Source organism: Sprattus sprattus, assembly GCF_963457725.1.
Source record: "Sprattus sprattus genome assembly, chromosome: 4".
NCBI lineage: Eukaryota > Metazoa > Chordata > Actinopteri > Clupeiformes > Clupeidae > Sprattus > Sprattus sprattus.
Window position 1 is genome coordinate 44,601,449 of NC_137923.1, and position 18,322 is coordinate 44,619,770.

At 42.1% G+C, this 18,322-nt stretch overlaps 4 protein-coding genes across 7 annotated transcripts in view; 1 reads left to right on the top strand and 3 right to left on the bottom strand.

Moving 5' to 3' along the window:
- Window positions 1-1,000: 1,000 nt before the first annotated feature.
- rnf139 (ring finger protein 139) lies at window positions 1,001-4,975 on the bottom strand. The gene is made up of 2 exons (XM_080836558.1): window positions 4,679-4,975; window positions 1,001-3,868 (listed from the first exon to the last, which is right to left on the bottom strand). Exons 1-2 carry the CDS (start codon window positions 4,839-4,841, stop codon window positions 2,013-2,015), a joined length of 2,019 nt encoding a protein of 672 aa, XP_080692684.1. The 5' UTR covers window positions 4,842-4,975; the 3' UTR covers window positions 1,001-2,012.
- Window positions 4,976-7,372: 2,397 nt separating this feature from the next.
- tatdn1 (TatD DNase domain containing 1) lies at window positions 7,373-13,806 on the bottom strand (the record flags this gene model as incomplete). 2 transcript variants are annotated; one of them, XM_080836496.1, is made up of 12 exons in its annotated part: window positions 7,373-7,571; window positions 7,716-7,842; window positions 8,466-8,536; window positions 8,622-8,698; window positions 11,754-11,794; window positions 11,875-11,960; window positions 12,056-12,098; window positions 12,736-12,879; window positions 12,997-13,060; window positions 13,143-13,192; window positions 13,308-13,373; window positions 13,719-13,806. In XM_080836496.1, 12 exons carry the CDS (start codon window positions 13,804-13,806, stop codon window positions 7,469-7,471), a joined length of 960 nt encoding a protein of 319 aa, XP_080692622.1. In that variant the 3' UTR covers window positions 7,373-7,468. The 2 variants fall into 2 exon arrangements, with proteins under 2 accessions (XP_080692622.1, XP_080692623.1); XM_080836497.1 differs by lacking the exons at window positions 11,875-11,960; window positions 12,056-12,098 and having other exon boundaries at window positions 13,719-13,776.
- A 219-nt stretch (window positions 13,807-14,025) lies between these two features.
- On the top strand, window positions 14,026-15,460 carry ndufb9 (NADH:ubiquinone oxidoreductase subunit B9). The gene is made up of 4 exons (XM_080836684.1): window positions 14,026-14,163; window positions 14,523-14,715; window positions 14,809-14,922; window positions 15,128-15,460. Exons 1-4 carry the CDS (start codon window positions 14,078-14,080, stop codon window positions 15,257-15,259), a joined length of 525 nt encoding a protein of 174 aa, XP_080692810.1. The 5' UTR covers window positions 14,026-14,077; the 3' UTR covers window positions 15,260-15,460.
- Window positions 15,461-15,530: 70 nt separating this feature from the next.
- The window catches only part of LOC308364838 (protein MTSS 1-like), a 36,736-nt gene continuing 33,944 nt past the window's right edge, over window positions 15,531-18,322 (bottom strand). For all 3 annotated transcript variants that reach the window (XM_080838105.1, XM_080838104.1, XM_080838103.1), the window contains one exon: window positions 15,531-18,208. In XM_080838105.1, coding sequence (XP_080694231.1) covers window positions 17,628-18,208 — 581 coding nt within the window. In that variant the 3' untranslated portion in view covers window positions 15,531-17,627. The remainder of the gene's footprint in view (window positions 18,209-18,322) is intronic.

Sequence of the window (18,322 nt, forward strand, 5' to 3'; positions counted from 1 at the left end):
ACTCCCTGTAGTTCCACCCGCATTCTTGGCTTTTGTTGGACACGTTTCAGCACTTTTCCTATATAACACTAATGATCAGACTTCACGAAAACAGTAACAGAACAGTTTTTTTTAAACTGACGGTTTTAATAAATGTTATGTTAAGGGCATGGTTGTTTGATAGTTGACTCCGGTTAACGTTTACCTATGCCTAGAAATGCATCATAGGAGATGTATTCCTTAAAGCTTCTTTTAGAGCATGACGAACAGCTAGTTTGACTACACTTCCCTAAATCTAACATTGGGATGCTGTGTGGACCAAGACAACAATGAGGCAGTGACAACGTAGCTATATAATTTGTACGATAAACCTTTACACGTAGTAGTTCTCATTTAAAAACAACGAATATTTGTTTCTTTTGTTCAGAGGTGTTATGGTGCCATCTAGCGGTGTTTCAACTACAGCTCCGCGACTTCATGGATGCCTTGATAAAATCAAGCACATTATAAAAATCATATTCATTTTCAAAATTCTTTAGTCTTACTTTTGAACTCACGATATAACATTTTTACCTGACAGCAATCAGCCAGCAGACGAAATGAGGCCACCTACAAGAGACGTTTTAACAGTGTAGTTACTAAATCTAACCAGTTAGCTATTCAAGGTGCAACATATAGTTTTTGCTCTAAGAAATATCCAAACTTATAAACACCTTTCAAAAAAGGAAAATGACAGGGATAGAGACAGAGAAATGTCTACAAGTATATATGCATTATGGTTCCTAATAACTTTGATGCTTCTTTCAACTGAGTGAAATTTTCTTTTTTTTTTTTTAGTTGGGAGATATTTTAAGGCACTTAAATCGCCTGAAAACGGTTAAGGACACAATACCATTATTGGGAAACACTTCTCATGGAACTATAAGGGTTACAATGATGAAGGTTTTTACCAACCAATTTAATATTTCCACAACAATACCAAATATTGCACCTTTCAATTCAAATTCAAAAAACAACCAGATCACTATTAAAGATTATTTTTATTTACATTACCTTTAAAGCAAAAGGCAAAATTAACATTTGCACCTTTTCAAAAGCAAAAAATAAGATGAATCATAAAATTCCTTCATCATTAACAGAAAGTGAAAGCACAACTATTCCACAGAATAAATCAATTTTTTTCACTTCCTGATTAGAATACCCTAAATTAGCACTCTCACATACATTTTTCACCAGTTGCTCTGCCTGTTGCATTAAATTAATTATTTTCGAATAGCATCTTGCTCTCTTTCAGTAAGCCAATGTGCCAAATTCTAAACTGAAACAAAAAAAGGGAGCAATTGCAAATGAAACAACAAAATACCAAAAGCAGTGGTTGCCTTCAACATCACTAATAGAACTTTCCAGTTGAAATGCAGAGATTGATGTTTTAACACAGATATTGTCTGAGCAAAACGGTGAAGTGTAGAGGTTGCAGTTTTGCTCATACCAACAGCCCAAAGTCCAGTGGCTTTTGAAAAACACTCATTTGCAATACAGCCTCCTCTTTTCTAATGGGAAAGAGTTTTTAGTTTTAATTACATGTACAACAACGTACACAAATTTAAGCAAGGTCACACAAGAGACCAGTAGTAATGACAGAGGTATATCAGTGATTACAGTAGCATGTCACGTTTAATCAGACCTCTAGTTCTGCTGTTGCGCTCCACCTCCCTTTGAGTTGTCAGACCCAAAGCGCGCGCACGCACACACACACACACACACACACACACGGCGTCCCCAAGAGGAGGAGGAGGAAGAGGAAAGAAAAAGGAAAGGAATGTGCGTCTCTCACTGAACTCAAAGCCTCCACCTCCTTTGTATAGGCACACACACCTTACATTTAAACCTCCACAAGCCCTTTGAGAAACAAACACACAAAACAACGTAAAAGGAGACAGAAATAAATGACATCCCTGATGTTGACAAAATTAAGATGGTATAACTTAAATATATATATTTTTTAAATATATTTTCATAACTACTTTCATAAATCAGTCGCCATTGGAGTCTGTGTCATCATTAATGTAGTCCTCCTCTATGGGTGTGCCTCCATTCAGTGTGCCCCACTCGTCTTCGTCATATTCTATACTGTCATTGTCTTCCAGCAGCTCATTGTCAGGCTCTGCCCCACCTGCTGCGGCGTCTCCCCCCTCTGCCCTGCCTGGGTCTGCAAACTCGTCCAGGTCACCCCCCGGGGCTACATAGCCATTGTTATTGGAGAAAGCTGCCCTGTCCCGTGCCTCCTCCTCAATGTAGACTTTCTGGTGGCACATGGGACAGGTGTCTTGGATGTAGAGCCACTTGCGCAAGCAAAGCGCATGGAAGTAATGGTGGCACGGCGTGATGCGTGCAGAGGTGGCAAATTCCTGGTAGCAGATGGCACACACGTCCTCTATGTCATGCAGCTCAGTACCCTTGACCTCTGGCAGGGAGTTGATCTTTTTGACCGCTGTGCGGCGGTTGATGAAAGTCTTCCAGCCATTCTTGGCTTGCAGGTAGATGTTGAAGTAGGCGTGCAGGCACATCATGCAGGCGCGGATCTTGCTCCCCGACTCGAACATCATGGTGTAGGCACCATTGCCAAACATGATGACGCCAAAGATGAACTCAATGACATTGCCTGAGGAGCGCACATAGTAGACATAGTCGTCCAGCCGCTCCCACAATACATTGTGATAGCCGTCCACCATGAAGAGTGTGTAGACTGTGAGCGACACCACAACCTTGAGGCACAGCTCTACGCAGAAGGCGGTCACGGCAAACAGCCACGTGTTCAGGACGTAGTGGTGCCAAAGGGCATAGCTGAGAGCTACGGGCAGCACAAAGAGCGCCATAGACACCAGCAGGACTGGTAGGTGGCGGCGCACGGACAGAACGTGCGAGGCGCTGAGTGACATGAGCACGGGGTCAGTCATGCCGTGGATGAAGTGCAATATGGCCGTCAGCAGCAAGCACATGTTGCGGCTAAGCCGCACCAGACGCTCATCGGGGTCCAGCCCGCTCAGGCCCGTCTGCAGTGCCAGGATGAAGAAGAGCACCGGAGCCACAAAGCCCAGACGCTTGTCCTCCTCCTCTGTTGAGCCGATGAAGGCCAGGATGCTCAGGCCCAGGTAGTGCGCCATCGAGGAGATGACTGCACTCATGCCCAGTACGGTGAGCGTGGAGTCGCAGCCGCTGATGATCAGGTTGCTGAACAGGTCCCAGCACACGTCCCACGTCAGCGCGACCTGCTGTCCGCTCTCGTGGCGCACCACCTTCACCACATACACCAGGATGACCGCCTGGGCAGTCATACGGGTCAGCCAGAAGACCCGCAGCACATCCGGGAAGCGGATCCTCTTCCAGGTGTCCTCCAGCAGTAGCTGCACGCCGTAGATGCGATACATGTGGCGCAGCAGCAGGTAGACGTAGCGGCAGGAGTAGTAGAACCACTTGAGCTTGAGCAACAAGCAGGCTGCCGTGTTAAGCGCCAGGATGAGGCCGGAGGCCACTGCCACCAGCTGCCTCACGTCCACCGGCAGCTCGATGATCAGGCCCCACAGCGGGATCATGATGTCCACAAACACCAACGCAGCAAACGTGGACTGGACGTTGAGCAGCACCACATAACCAAGACCGAAGAGCAGCTGCACAACTGCCATGCCCAGCCAGAGCGTGGGGCCGTTGCGTGGTAGCAGCCGGAAGCCCAATGCCGCTTTGTAGTAGGCACTGTAGAAGTCTATGTGTGACGTGGCATAGTAGTTGATCATGACAGCCACGGCCCCCAGCAGCACGGCGAAGAACAGTGTATAAAACTTGAACAGGGCTTTCTGAGAGAGGACCAGCACCACACTAGATACCAAAATACCTGGTAAAAAAGAGCAGATTTAAAACTATTAATTAGAATAAGGGGCCGCATACCTACTTTACCCAGACAAATAGATAGATACATACATACACACACACACACTCTCTCTCTCTCTATATATATATATGGAATAATGCATATATTTTATAGTTTATAATACATTTCACAGAGATATATTTCTATATACTTTCATACAAATACATACTCTAGATGCATTCACCTGAAAGTTTTCAAGGAACATTATGTACAGCATTAGAACTTTTTAGATGCATTAATTTACATTAGTATAAATGTTCCCACTAAAGTGCATATGTAAAATAATATAGATAATACGGATTTTTTGAAAAGCAATACTAAAATGTAGATAAGCAGGTTGATAAGACCTCTGTCGTACAGAACATTTAACTACCTTTAACTTAGATTGTGACATGTCTGGCTAATACTTCTGGTTATACAAACTGATTAGCTAGGCACTTATCGACACATTCCCACCAGTGTTAAGTTCACTGGTTACCTGTGATGCTTTTCAACAACATAATATCCTGGCCAACAGAGAGGAAACGTGCTATCAATTAGGCCGGAATACAAGGGCCAAGGTTGTTATCACTAGCAAATCGGCTTTGGAAGGAGTGAAGGCCGAAGCTCATTTTGACAGGTGTCGCTACTGACTGGTGGCTAATGCTATCTAGCTAGCTAACGTCAAAAAGCACCAAGCGCAGAAAGAAAATCATTGGTAGCTAGCTCCCGATAGTTAGTTTGATGCCACTAGCCGTTCATTTTTTTAATAAAAGTGTTGTCCTAGTGTCTTACCAAAAACTCTTATTAAAACCCTCCCAGCTGTCCCGGCCCATCCAGTCCCAGGATCATGGTAAGAATTAAAAATGGCGTCGATAATAAAGATGCACGGAACGCGGAGTGCCACATCCAGTACGGCCAAGGCCTGTTGACCGATTCGGACGTTGGTTGACGCCATGGCACAAGCCGCTGTCCCAGAAGGACTAGGTCCTCCGATAAGGATATTCCGACAACTTCAGTTTGCAATAGAGCGTCGCTTCTTACTAAGTTACTTCGGACACGTTATTTTACCGGATCCCCGCGATCCGCCATCTTCGCTTTCCTCCTGTTGCTATGCGAAGAACGCGGAAGTTAGTAGAGATTTTGAATTCTACGTGACGTCGGTATCGCCGTAAGGTGTGGCCATGCAACCTTTGACATGCACCTTTATACCCTTTGTTATTGGGTAAAAGGCAGGGTTGAAGGCACATATTGCTATAGTAGTAGGCTTAGGGTGTGTAGGTCTGTGCCTATACTGACACTCCATAAGCAGGCTTATACTAACAGTATTTTAACTCATGGTGATTTAAAGGAAGCAACTTTGACTTCTGTGGAGCATGGGTAATTTTACACTCAAACGACCTGATGTAGGCCAGGAATAAAACAGATAATGTTTGACTTTTTTGGTCCTCAAAAACATTTCTGGGTCTGCTGTATCATTGACAGCAGGCACCATTTTGAAAAGTGGGTTGCTAGTGAATGGGGGGCTTCACTGGTTGGCTCTGTTTCAGTGGTGTGTAGAGTCTGTGTACCTTGGTTCGTTTGTGTATGGCATGAGTGTGGCAGTGAGGTTGAATAAAGCTGGATCGGAAGTCAGGTGCATATGCATCTGTCTACTTTCTGTTACTGCTTCATTCACCATCATTCAATTCAATTCAATTTTATTTGTATAGCGCCATAACAATACAATTGCCTCTAGGCGCTTAATGTGATCATGTGAGGTCTCTCTCCTGTTATTGGCATCCTCTTTTAAGCATAGCCATCTGAACTGTGAAACTGGTTTTCCTACCTTACCGAATTATTTACATTCCACTAATCAGGCGCTAAATTCTATTTCACTGCGTCGGATAATAGAGCAGTGATAAGGATGGGAGCAATGCACTCCTCGGCTGCTTTCGGTGTAGAAATCACTAATCTCTGCCTTTAGGTAAGCAAAGGCCAGTTCAAAAAAGTTCAGAGTTCATGTTCATGAACAACTGTGCCATCAGTGTATTATGTAATGCTCAATAAAGAATGACAGTAACCATGTTTTTCCTAACATACTGGTAATCTGACAAAAGTCAAAATGCTTGCATTGCTCTAATACAGCGCATCTAATGCGTGCATCTCTATAGATATGTGGTCACGTTTGCATTATGTGTGGAATATTTGGTTATTATTAACCATTTTAAATTAGGACTAGAATCCAATCCAAAATGCAGGTAAACAAAGTTATGCCTAGACTATAGACTTTTCTTCCACCTCTAACTTCTGCATGCTTGACTACTTCTGCTGAATGTCTAATATACAGCCGCTGGAAAAAACACTTCTCAGAGTTGGGGAACATTGTCAGAGCAAAAGGAAGCAAGTTTTTCTTCCGGGACAACGTTGTGCTTTGCCTGGCTGAGGTTTGTAAAAGACCATAAGGATTGAAAAAGCGGACTGGAGGTTCTTCTAAGTTCGTCTTCTCTGATGAGTCCGATTTCACAGTAGGTGCAAGACTCTCTGGCTTGTAGGCCTCTCCAGGTCCCCGTCTAACCATCAGACGACCATGTGTTGGGCAAAGCTGAAAATTGGACTCATCAGAGAAGACGAACTAGAAGACCCTCCAGTCCGCTTTTTTCAATCCTTATGGTCTTTTACAAACCTCAGCCAGGCAAAGTACAACGTTGTCCCGGAAGAAAAACTTGCTTCCTTTTGCTCTGACAATTTTCCCCAACTCTGAAAAGTGTTTTTTCCAGCAGGGCAATGCTCCATGCCACACAGCCAGGCCAGGAAAGGTGTGGATGGAGTTCCACCAGATCAGGACCCTGTCATGGCCAGCCCAATTTCGAGACCTGAATCCCATAAAAAACCTCTGAAATGTGATCAAGAGGAAGATGGATGGTCACAAGCCATGAAAAGAAGCCGAGCTGCTTGAATTCTTGCGCCAGGAGTAGCATAAAGTCACCCAACGGCAATGTGAAAGACTGGTGGAGAGCATGCCAAGACACATGAAAGTTGTGATTTTAAATCAAGGTTATTCCACCAAATATTGATTTCTGAACTCTTCCTAAGTGTAAGCATTAGTATTGTGTAGTTTAAAAATGAATATGAGCTTGTTTTCTTTGCATTATTCGAGATCTGAAGACAGTGCATCTTTTTTGCTATTTTGACCAATTGTCATTTTTCTGCAAATAAATGATCTAAATGACAATATTTTTATTTTAAATTTGGTAGGAATGTTGCCAGTAGGTTATAGAATAAAACAAAAATGTACATTTTACTTTAACACATACCAATAAATAGTAAAACCAGAGAAACTGATAATTTTGAAGTGGTCTCTTAATTTTTTCCGCGGCTGTAGTTCTGATGATGGTCCCTATTCAAAATTATTATTATTTTAGACTCTTTTTAGAAAATAATGTTTCACTGGAATACATTAATAAAACCAACAAGATGCATGTTTTCTCATATGAAAATAACACCATATTGCACCAAATGTATTTATTATTTTTGTCCATCAAAAGCATTTTCTTACTTGGAAAAATTGACTGGAAAGCACAAATCTGATACATTTGAACTTGATTAGCTCCCTGTAAAGAAAACTTTCATTGTGTTGTTGTAAACTGTATTAGCCAGCTCCAAGGGGTCCTCACTCCTTGCCGCAGCCATAATCTCTAGTACTTGTCTGCAAAAGAGGTGAAATAAGATTTAGTGTACAATTTATTTTTGACAAATGGGATGAATTAATCATAACACACACAAAAATATATATTTTGCAGCGTCATACATCTCATTTTATATTCTCTTTCCAAATTGACCTTTGACCTACATTATATGGCATGGCTCATTACGGTCCTTAAGGCAATGCCCAGATTCCCACTTCTTCTTGGTGGGAAATGTAGTTTTGATGTGCTTCGCACCTGCATGTGTGTTTTTCACCCCACACCATGGAGCATCTGCAAAAGTAAAATAAATCCATTATAACGAGGGGCGACTGCTCTCTCCCTTCGCCTCATATGGTGTCAGAAGTGCCATGGCTTGCTGTGAAACGTATGAGGGACCCCCTGGTTAGGTTGACCCCTGTGCGAGGGATCCCAGAGATGGGTGAAGCACTAGTTAGTGGGCACAATGGGAGGGGAGAAGTACGGTTGGAGAATGCATGTGGGACGCCTGTGTGCATGAAGTGCCTGGGTGCAAGGCGGTCAGGGTTCCTGGTAGACCCGGGGTCAAGGCTGTGTGGGGTGACTGCTCTCTCTTTCTTCGCTACAGGGTCTGTGACTGCTTTGATTATGTATATCCAATGGTTGCTAACAGTTGTTTTATGAGAACTGGTGGCTGGTTCATATGAAGCTAATTATTTCTAGAGCCCAATTGCTTATATAAGAAAGAAAGCAGAGGTGCTTTGTTTGAGAAATAGAACAACAACATTTACTGGATGACAAGACAACTGTATTGTAGCAATATTGATTATACAATAGAAATGATTGTGTGATATTGCTGAACCTTTCAAGATCATTGGGAGTTTTTATTCACTCCGTAAATTATTTTGCATCACATAAGACAGGATAGAAGTAAAAACCTGTTTCGATCATTAGTCGCTCAGAGGGGATGGACTTCATGGCTTCTACATTTGCTTCTGTTTTCAGAGAACTGAAATAGATAGTCCAGAGAGATTTCAGACAAGTCATGGTTAAGTATACAAAACTTTCCATGAAAAGGGGATACTGTATCTCACCAGCCATTAATACCAATGTATAAATCTAGGTCTATGAGGGCAGCTGCATCCTCCTTGGTCCCATCAAAAGAATGCACCTGCAGAGGTGAAAAATCAATAAAGGGTCTAAGTATGAAACAGATATAAAAAGGTAGGACCCTACATCAGCATTAAAACATAAAACATTGGGCCTCATTTATAAAACGTACTTACGCACAGATTTGATTAGACTGTGCGTGCGATCAAATCCACGTCTAAGTACAGATTTATAAAAACCGTCTTAGACGTAGAAAAGGACGTATCTCTACGTCTGGTTTTAGTTCATGTAAGTACATTTCCTTGCGGCAGTACTGGAGTACTGCAGGAATTGAGAACTCTACGACCGCCGACACGCAGTTTGATCATCATCATCGTCAGCACCACCGTCACCATTAGGGCTAACGGCGAAAGGCCAAATTAATGTTTCGCTCAATAAAATGAATTAAACTATTAGAATAATTCACACATGAATGAGATTCACGTCTAATAGGTATTCCGTTTTAATTTCATAAGTGTAAAACATTTTGCTCAATCTATAGCCTGTAAAAAGTCTAATAGTGGATTAGTTTTCAATAGGAGATATGACTGCATTGGCGTTGTTAGAGGATATTGCCAACTCCACAATAAGGAGAGAAAGGTTTTTTTTGACACAGGAAGATGTATGGCTGATAAGCAGGTACCGCTTGCCGAGAGCGTTGTGCCCAAATGGCAGGCATGAAAACGGGTCAGGGGTGAAAAAGGTGAGGAGGATATTACCCCTCTAGGGGGGTCCGGGGGCGTGCTCCCCCGTAAGTAAAATTTTAATATTCCATGTTTTAAAGCGTCAATCTGATGCAGTTTGAGATGCTTTTTTCCAACCTGGGGAGAGCTGGAGAAACTTAGCTTCAGCCATGAGTCAAAAATGATTTTGGCCTCCTTACTTAGTATTATGCAAGCCATTTCATGCCAGCCTGTCACTGGATCTATCATTTACAGTATATGAGGCACAATGTGGTAAGGGCACCACAAATGGCTTAATGCATAGCCCCCACGAGAGATGCCGTATCTTAACTTGTCTACTCTTCCATCCATGATTGACAGCCAATACAATGTTATGTAATTCAGATTTCAATAGCCTACATTGTATTGGCAAAGCCCTTCGCGTTAATCAGCGGCGAAAAAAAGAACACAATCATACATTCTTTAGAAGTACTAAATGATGCAAAATGTAAGGATCTCTTTTCATTTATGGAATTCTTGTCAAGAAAATATGATTCTATTGTTTGTTTCGCCGTTGAATAACTGGATATAACTTCCAGTGGCACTTGCTCTTGACTGCTTTGCCTCATAGCTTGGCGACTTGGCCTTTTTGCGCAGAGCTCACCTTTCTTGTCACCAAAGTGCTTGTCATGTCAGTGCTCAGGGTTGCTCTGTATTGGGTCTTGTTTATGGTAACGAGACTGAAAATCGTCATCTGACGTCATGAATCATGATTTGTTTTATACCTGCAAGCCAAGGCTTGTAGGTTGACTGGATGCAATAGTAGGAATTATTTGCTACGTTAACAGTCTGTAGTCAAACACCTTTGCAATGGTCACTTTGCCCCAACAGAGCGATTCAAAGTTAGAACAGGGAGTCTCAGTGGCGTTTGAGTTATGTAGCTAAATTAGCTTACTCTTAGTACATCAGTTATTCACACCGTAGCCGTCTCGTAACCAGGCTAATCACATCATATGCGCTTGCTAACTTTTTTATACAAATGTATCTGGAGGTTATACCCCTTGAAATGAATCTGGTTAAGTAACCGAACACATGTTTTAACGTTTTATATGCTTACATTACGGTCAGAAAAAAAATGCGTCCAGCAGGGATTCCAAAATTGTCCGGGATTTTGCCTCGTCGGATATAAGTGTTTCTCTGGATCTTTCACAAATTAGTTATTACGTCTTTACACGTTTTGGAAACTGTATCACGTTCCACCTTCTTGCGCGAGCTCTGACTGTATAGACAGAATTGTCATTGTTCATTATCCTCCAAATACGATCATTTTGAGCCTCTGATATGATAAGCCATTTACAATCTGGCAACACTGCCGCCTGCCGCCACTGAATATGCCCCCCCCCCCCCCCCCCCCCCCACACACACACACAAAAACAAAACTCATCGAATCTACACGATTCACGTTGGTCACCTATTTTGTTTTCAAAACGGCGAATTTCGCTGAAAGGTGAGTGATTCTCATGCCTGAAATGGCCTCTTGTCTACAGAGGCGCACCAGATGCAACCAGGCCATTTACGTTCAGGTTTTGCTTCTGTTCTTTGCTTCTGTTCTTGGATTCCTGGCTAAAGGAACGTTCCGACGAGAAATTAGAGACCAGTCAAGCAATCCCTGTCATCATTAAGCAGAATTTTGCCCGATGTTCTTCGCAGTATTATCTCTCTGCCCCGCAATTTATTAGATTTCCATAAAGTGCCCAGGAACAGCAAAATGTGAAAGAGGATTTCCTGTGTAAAACAGGGTTCCCAATGTATTCTCATCCAGATTGCGCTCACTCAGACAGCCTAGGAAGCCCACTTCAATACAGCACATGCCCGTGCGCGGTCGGTAGTGGAGCGCACCAAAGCCATGGTTCTGCTAACGCAGGTGCGGCTTCTGGTGCTGCTCGTGTCGCAGGTGCTTCCGAGACGTGTTTACTACATGTCACATACTTTGCTTTTGCCATAACGCCACCTGACAGGCTTTCTAACAATGTGTTGGCCCGCATCTGCTCTTCCATCAGCAGAACGTCGATGTCAGCCTCACTATAATTCTTCAGTTTACATGTTTCTTTCTTGCTTGCCATTGTCACAGAGAGTTTGTGCATTGAGGATGCGCTCTGTTTGTGCATTGATAATATGCTAATTTGATTAAATAGGGGCGTTGTGAGGGCGGAGATTCAGTTGCGCACAATTCCACGACCATTTGTGATTTATAACTGAAGGATTGGCGTACACGTGTTTTTTGTGTGTACGTCCGTTTTCTGTGGATCTCACTTACGCTCATTTCAGAAAATGTCTTAGACAAAATGTAGGATGGTTTCTACGCAAGTTTTTATAAATGAGGCCCATTAAAACATACATGGATATTTTTCTTACCACACCTCCAACACATCTGTCCCTGTTTCGCTTCATGATTTCTGTGAATAGGGGAAGTATAGATCAACTCTCTGCACCCATCCAAAACAGAAGAGAGAGTAGTATCATAGTAACAGCATACCAATAAATTCCTTATGTGAGTTTCTACAGTGGAGAAACATGGGCAGTTTGGTTTCTTCAGCCAAGTCAAATTGCTTCTCAAAATATCTGCCGAATCAGGGAAGAGTATTAGCGCAGTAGAATACCTCCGAGCTAACACTGTAGAGTTATGTGTGCTAAGAAATATATTACAAATAGCTCACATAAGTTGCGTTTCCTTTGGGCAAAATTCAAGCCTATCAAAATCTGTAATTTAGAACATAGAAAAATAAATGAATTTAACATCCATATTCAAAGAATCAAAAGATGCTATTCACCCATAACTGAAGATACTGTTCCAGTGGCTTGTCTTATCATAAACGTTTCAGGCAGACACTCGAAATAATACCAAAATGCAATTCAACAATAAATAGGACCCTTTTCCTCTCAACTCAAACTGAAATTTCCCTTTAACCCTATTGTGTATGAGTGTGAATCAATGTAAATGTTTATGTCAACAAAAATTTACTAATCTTAGGTATTCTTCTTTAACTTCTTTACGTTGTTATAGGGCCTAAATTAATGTGGTCAATACACCGTTCATTACCCCTGCTCCCTTGAGCTTCCAATTCTAAATCAACTGCCTTGGCCTGACCTCCTCTCTATGGTATCTACTGGTTTGGCCTGACCTCCTCTCTATCTATATAACCTTCCTGTAGGTATCTACTGGTTTGGCCTGACCTCCTCCCTATCTTTATAACCGTCCTGTAAATAAAGTGGCTCTAACAGAGGAGTCTAAAATGGTAGTCAAACTTCTGTGCACTATGTAGTAGACAGAAATACCATTAACTCAATAAATATGCATAGGAGGTTAGAACACAGATTGGAGGAGACTGTTACTCACCTAGACCACATTCTCCAACAGCCACCACTTTGCTTTTGTTTGACACGGCTAGTTCTCTCAGTGATCCAAAGTACTGATCAGGGCCGTTGAGCTCAAACTCACTACAACGTGTTGGATGACACCCTACAGTGCTGTAAAATTCATCTGGTCCAAAGTTGGAGAATTAATACTTTGTGAAATGGAAGCATTTGTGGAAAACAAATAGACAAATATTTTGCGTGCACATTGTGTGAAAGATCATAGCAAAATAAAATGTCTAACCTCGAGACTCTGCAAGCTTAAGGGCTTCCTTACTGTCCTCAAGGTTTCCTCCTGTAATCATAAACTGAAGGAAAATGAGCTGCATTAGTTTAGGTTTTGATGTGTTCTTGTCTTAATTTACATTTTAATTTCCTGTTGAAGATAACCTTTTTAACCCCAACACTGGTTGCTCTTTCGATAATCTGGTCAAAGTCATCTGCAAAAAATAAGCAACAAATGCGATGCATCTGTGGCCTGCAAGTGTATCCAGATATTTACAAATATGTTGCTGCAGAGCATGTTACAGATAGACAGATAGACTAGCTTTATACCTTTATGTTTCTGATTGCCTCGGTACATTCCCCGAAACATGGAGTCTGTCAAATTGATTCCAATATCTGTAAAAGATAGAGAATCTTGATGAAATCCTAACCATACTATCAGATGTGGGGGAAATACTTGTGAAACTTAAGACATAATTGCGCAAAATTAAAGATTCAGGAGAGAAGCAACTCTAAAATTTCGTGTAAAGTGCATAATAAAACATTTCCTGAGACTGTATTAATGTATCTCATTTTTGCAAGACTCAATTTACTTTACAGAAAGATACTTCTGGCTAACGTTAGCTGCTACAACACGTTAATGAGCCGATTATACATAGGCTGTGCTAACATGAAATGTGTTTGTGGGAAATGGTTTACTATATACTATAAATCAATATGATATTCAAATTCATAACTTACCAATGAATTTGAAACATGCCATGACAGTAATACTAATGTTGGACAGGCTGGAGGAAGAAAATCCACATGCAAGTTTGGCAACTCCCATAATTCCACAGGTCGTAGTTATTGTAGTAGGTGCGTAGTCATTTTTGATTAAGCCATGATTTCTTTAAATGTCCAAAACTATGGACAGTATATTCAAACGTTGACCACATCGCTGCATTGATAGTATTTGCTGATGTATCAAATCCGATAATATGCTGAGTTTAAGAAGACGCTTTTTTGATGCGTACGTACTACGTACAGGACGAACAAACATTCTCCATGATCCCAGAATTCAGTTCTCTTGGTCGAGAAGGTGACAGGGGACATATACCATGGCATCGTATCTTACTCACCAGCAAAAGGTTCTCAGACTTTACAAAAAGTCTCTCAGGCACCTCGAATCGTGGTGTGTGTTTAGGTGAGTATCGACATTCGTTAACTTCCTGCAAAAGTTCTGCATAAATGGCCTTTAAGGGCTGGTAACGTATGCTAGCCAGCTAGCTAGCTATGATAGGTTACCTAGTACGATTTGTAGGCGAGAGACAAATCGGTCACACACTAGCTTGAACGGACAACTGTTTACAGTCTGACGATCGTTCATACTTTGATTAGCTCTTAAGCCATCACGGATAAACTCAGTAAACAAGTGCACCTGCACAAAATGTTGATGCTTCTCTTATCTGTGATATGTAAATATTAGCTAGGGGTTATATTCTTGCTTGCTTGTCCTTCTCGTTTAAATTAGCGTTAGCTTTGTGTATGTGTCGCCTGTTTTAGGGATAAATATCGCTTCTACGCTTGTCTGCTGAGGGCACGGTTTGATGAAACCAAGTCTGAGAAGGACTTCGCTAAAGCCACTTTGGCACTGAAAGCCGGAGAAGAGGAATTCTGGGCTAATCAACATCCTCAGCCCTACCTCTTCCCTGACTCTCCCGGAGGGACTTCTTATGAGAGATACGAGTGCTACAAGGTAACATTCAAGTTATCACTTTAAACATTAATTTAGGCTTACCTTTCATGCATAGCGTACATTTGGCAAATTCCAATGTCATGTTTTTTGCAGGTCCCTGAGTGGTGCTTGGACCATTGGCATCCTTCTGAACAAGCTATGTATCCAGACTATTTTTCAAAGAGGGAGCAATGGAAGAAACTCCGTGCTCTGTCATGGGATAGAGAGGTATGACACATGATCTTTACATCAGTGGCAGAATTTTTTTCATTTTATACAGTTGTCGGTATGGCACCATTACCTGTAAGAGTTCACATCTTGTACAGTGAAAATGTGTTTGGATCTAAGGCCTGCTTAACACCTGTTCAAGTGTTGTTGCAACAAATTTCCCTCCAGTCCTCCTGTACAGTAAGATTGTCTCTGTGTACCTTAGGTCCAACAGCTGCAAGAGGAGACCGCAGTCGATGGCCTCAAGGGTGAGGCCCTTCCTCCTGCCAGAAAGGACGGAGACCTCCCCCCTATGTGGTGGCAGTTTGTCACCCGACCCAGGGAGCGCCCAATGTAAGAGTGGCCAGTGACTTTGCCATTGCATGTCTTGAGACTAGGATTTCAAATCATGCCACTGGTCCTGAACAAATGTATTTATTTACCAGTATGAGAATGGTCAGAGTAAAGACACCACCTACCTGTTGAAACATGTATGAGCACCTGTTGTTCCTGTTAACTGGTGAATGAGTTGAAGAAATTATAAATAAATGTATATTGTAAAAACATATATAACCTTGGCTAGTCACATTTCTGTGACCAGGCATCGCTGTAGTCATACAATTTTAAAGTTTTTTTTTTTTCAACACCTTTATTGTAAGCTGAATCAGCTGTTTGACAGAGGGAATATAACTACATAAACAGGGACCATCTTTGAAAGGCCAGAGGAGACAGGATAGAAAACATATAAACAAAAAGTCAACTCTCCATACACAGACATGGTACTGAAGCAAGCATTAGCAACAGTGTCTAAGAAATCCTGAAGGCTGACAACGGGTTAAAAACACCAACTTATGCATTTTTAACATCTGGATAATTTTACAAAGGTAACGTTTTGGCAACTTATCTAAACAGCTGTACTCCGGGAAAAAAAAAGAAAACAACACATAGTTACAGCTAGAGTTGTTTGACATTTATAATAAACCACCTATGTTGTAATCAAGACAAGAAATCACACAAGTGCAGATAGTTCAAAATGTCAGCGTCATATGCATGTTGCATCAGCTACTCTGTTCTACGCACATAAAAGAGGTCTGCTTTTTTCTGGGACAATAGCACAGACCTCAATCGCTGTACAATATATCCATCAGCTCTAAAATGGGGATGTGGTGAGTGGAGAAGAGGGAATTAATTTGGATAAATAGTTGTGGTTTTTATAATGAATGCACATTAATACTTTGAAAGCAACATGCAGAAATACATTTCTTTATACTTTTGTCATAAAAGTAAATGTCAACAGTGTAGCTGAGCTAGCACTTCCCTCGGGAAAACTGTTTTAGACTGCTGTAGTCTTACGTCAATGAGGTAATTGCTTTGAATTTAGAGTGGTTTTTGGGGGTGCTTTGTGGGAATTGTAGTTTCTTTGTAGACAACCTGTTCTTGCAGGAGCCTTACGTGTTGAAATAAGTTAAGGGTAAAATATATAATATCAAGTTATAAAAAAAAAAAAATACAAAGCTTATACTGAAGCAGCTCCCCAATCCAAAATGTGTATTTCCACCAGTGTATATGAATGGAAATGAAGAGGCTGGCATCTCCTAGAAGCTGACTCCAGGAGGTAACAGAAAGTTACAAAAGGAGTTTCTGCATAGCAACAGGGCATTGGCGGTCTTTCTACTGAAATGTTTGGAACACATTTGACTAACCTCAAGGGCCATCAGTCTTTTAGGGGGCTCAGCTCACAGTGAAGAGAAATCAATTAAAAAAAAAAGAAAATGTTCCCCAACTTGGAGAGGACTCAAAACTTAAACTTCAAGAAATGTTTGACCATGGGTTTGGGTTCATCTACACTTTGGCTTTTCCCAAAGTGCATCACTCCAGTGAAGTATTGTGTATTGAATACACAGATGAAGGAATTTCTGCTGACATGACGTGATGGGTGTAAAGAGATGCTAAAGCTTTATTCCTCCCAGACACTCTCATCCTAATTTCAGTTGAAGCATAGAAATGTGTCTGGACAAATTAGACTGTTCTATATACAATACTGCAAGACACTGCACAGTCAATTGCTGTGTGTGTCAGTGGTCATAATAAATGTTAAATTTGGGCATGCATGTTAATCTATAGGGACGTATCAAAGGATTTTCATAAGAGAAGTATTTAAGAGACCTAAAGATGATGCCATATTGCAGTTCTGGCTGTTCTCTAGTGCACTTTTCTTTCAGTTTAACAGCTCTATCTAGTAGATTGTCCACCTCGAACTCTTGACATTGCTTTATTTGTTCTTTAAATCTGGCATTTTCACAGAAAAGATAAATCCTATTAAGTGAAATGAAACTATTGAAAAACTCTCAGCTTTGAGGCTTTTTGGCACCTTTTTTCCAGAAGTGGGGATTACAAATGGAGTATCAATGACAAAAAAAAACATATAAACATACTGTATAACACTTCAAAATATAATTAGAATTATTTATGTACAAAACAAAGACAGAGCCTTTTTCGTCTAATTTGAAAGTCATGGAAATATTAAATTCAAACCTCCAATCTCTCACTTCCCATAGACCCACATATATTTCTAAGGACACCTAATCCAGACCGCATATTTCCCTTCCTATTGCCACAGGCATGGACACGGGTGTCATGTTATATCGCAACACAAACTTTTGCTACATGTTATACCTTCCCACCCCACTTAACTGCTTACACTCATGCAGTAGGAGGGTTGGGTTTCAGGCTATGCGGGGGGCCGACCGGTCGTTGGTCGTGGTTTTCTTCAGTTTCACGCCTCTGCGAATGGCCAGGAGCATGTGGTCTCCCTGGGCACTGGATGACCCGGCCTCCTCCGTGTTGGTGTCGCCATGGGGCTCCGTGCCTGGAGCTTGAGTTTGCGGTGAGGACCCAGGGCTGCTGCCGACGTTTCCTCCCGTGGCCGTGGGTGACCCGTCGGGGCTGGGAGACGAGGCTGCCTCGCTCTCCTCGCTGAAGGGCAGGCCGGCGGGGAGCTCGGGGACGGTTGGGGTCTTAACGGGCACCATGGGCGTACGGATGGGGATGGGACCCATGCTGCCAGAGGGCCGACGCAAATTTGGCTTGGAGGAGGGGGTGCGCCGGATGGTGGCCGTGCCCGGTGTTAAGATCACTGGGCCGCCGTTGGATGGCAGCCCCGCAGTGGAAGCTGGCCGCTTGGACTGGAACATGCGGCGGTAAGACTGACTTATGTCACTGTTCCGCGGGATGGTGGAGGACTTATCGAAGTCCTGCTGGTCCACTTCCTGCTCCCCTCCCACTGAGAAGTAGTCATAATCTGACACTGCAGCAGGGAAGGAAAGCATATGGAGACTGTTACATACAACAGTGCCAGAATTCATAAACAATGCCATGTAACATCTAACAATGCCATGTAGCATCTAACTTCTGCTATTAA

Excerpts from the sequence above, each read along its gene's own strand:
- rnf139 (XM_080836558.1), bottom strand. The coding sequence starts at position 4,841 with ATGGCGTCAACCAACGTCCGAATCGGTCAACAGGCCTTGGCCGTACTG. Across the intron at positions 3,869-4,678 it reads GGTTTTAATAAGAGTTTTTG|GTATTTTGGTATCTAGTGTG; the intron begins GTAAGACACTAG and ends CTTTTTTACCAG.
- ndufb9 (XM_080836684.1), top strand. The coding sequence starts at position 14,078 with ATGGCATCGTATCTTACTCACCAGCAAAAGGTTCTCAGACTTTACAAA. Across the intron at positions 14,716-14,808 it reads AGAGATACGAGTGCTACAAG|GTCCCTGAGTGGTGCTTGGA; the intron begins GTAACATTCAAG and ends TGTTTTTTGCAG. Across the intron at positions 14,923-15,127 it reads CTCTGTCATGGGATAGAGAG|GTCCAACAGCTGCAAGAGGA; the intron begins GTATGACACATG and ends TGTGTACCTTAG.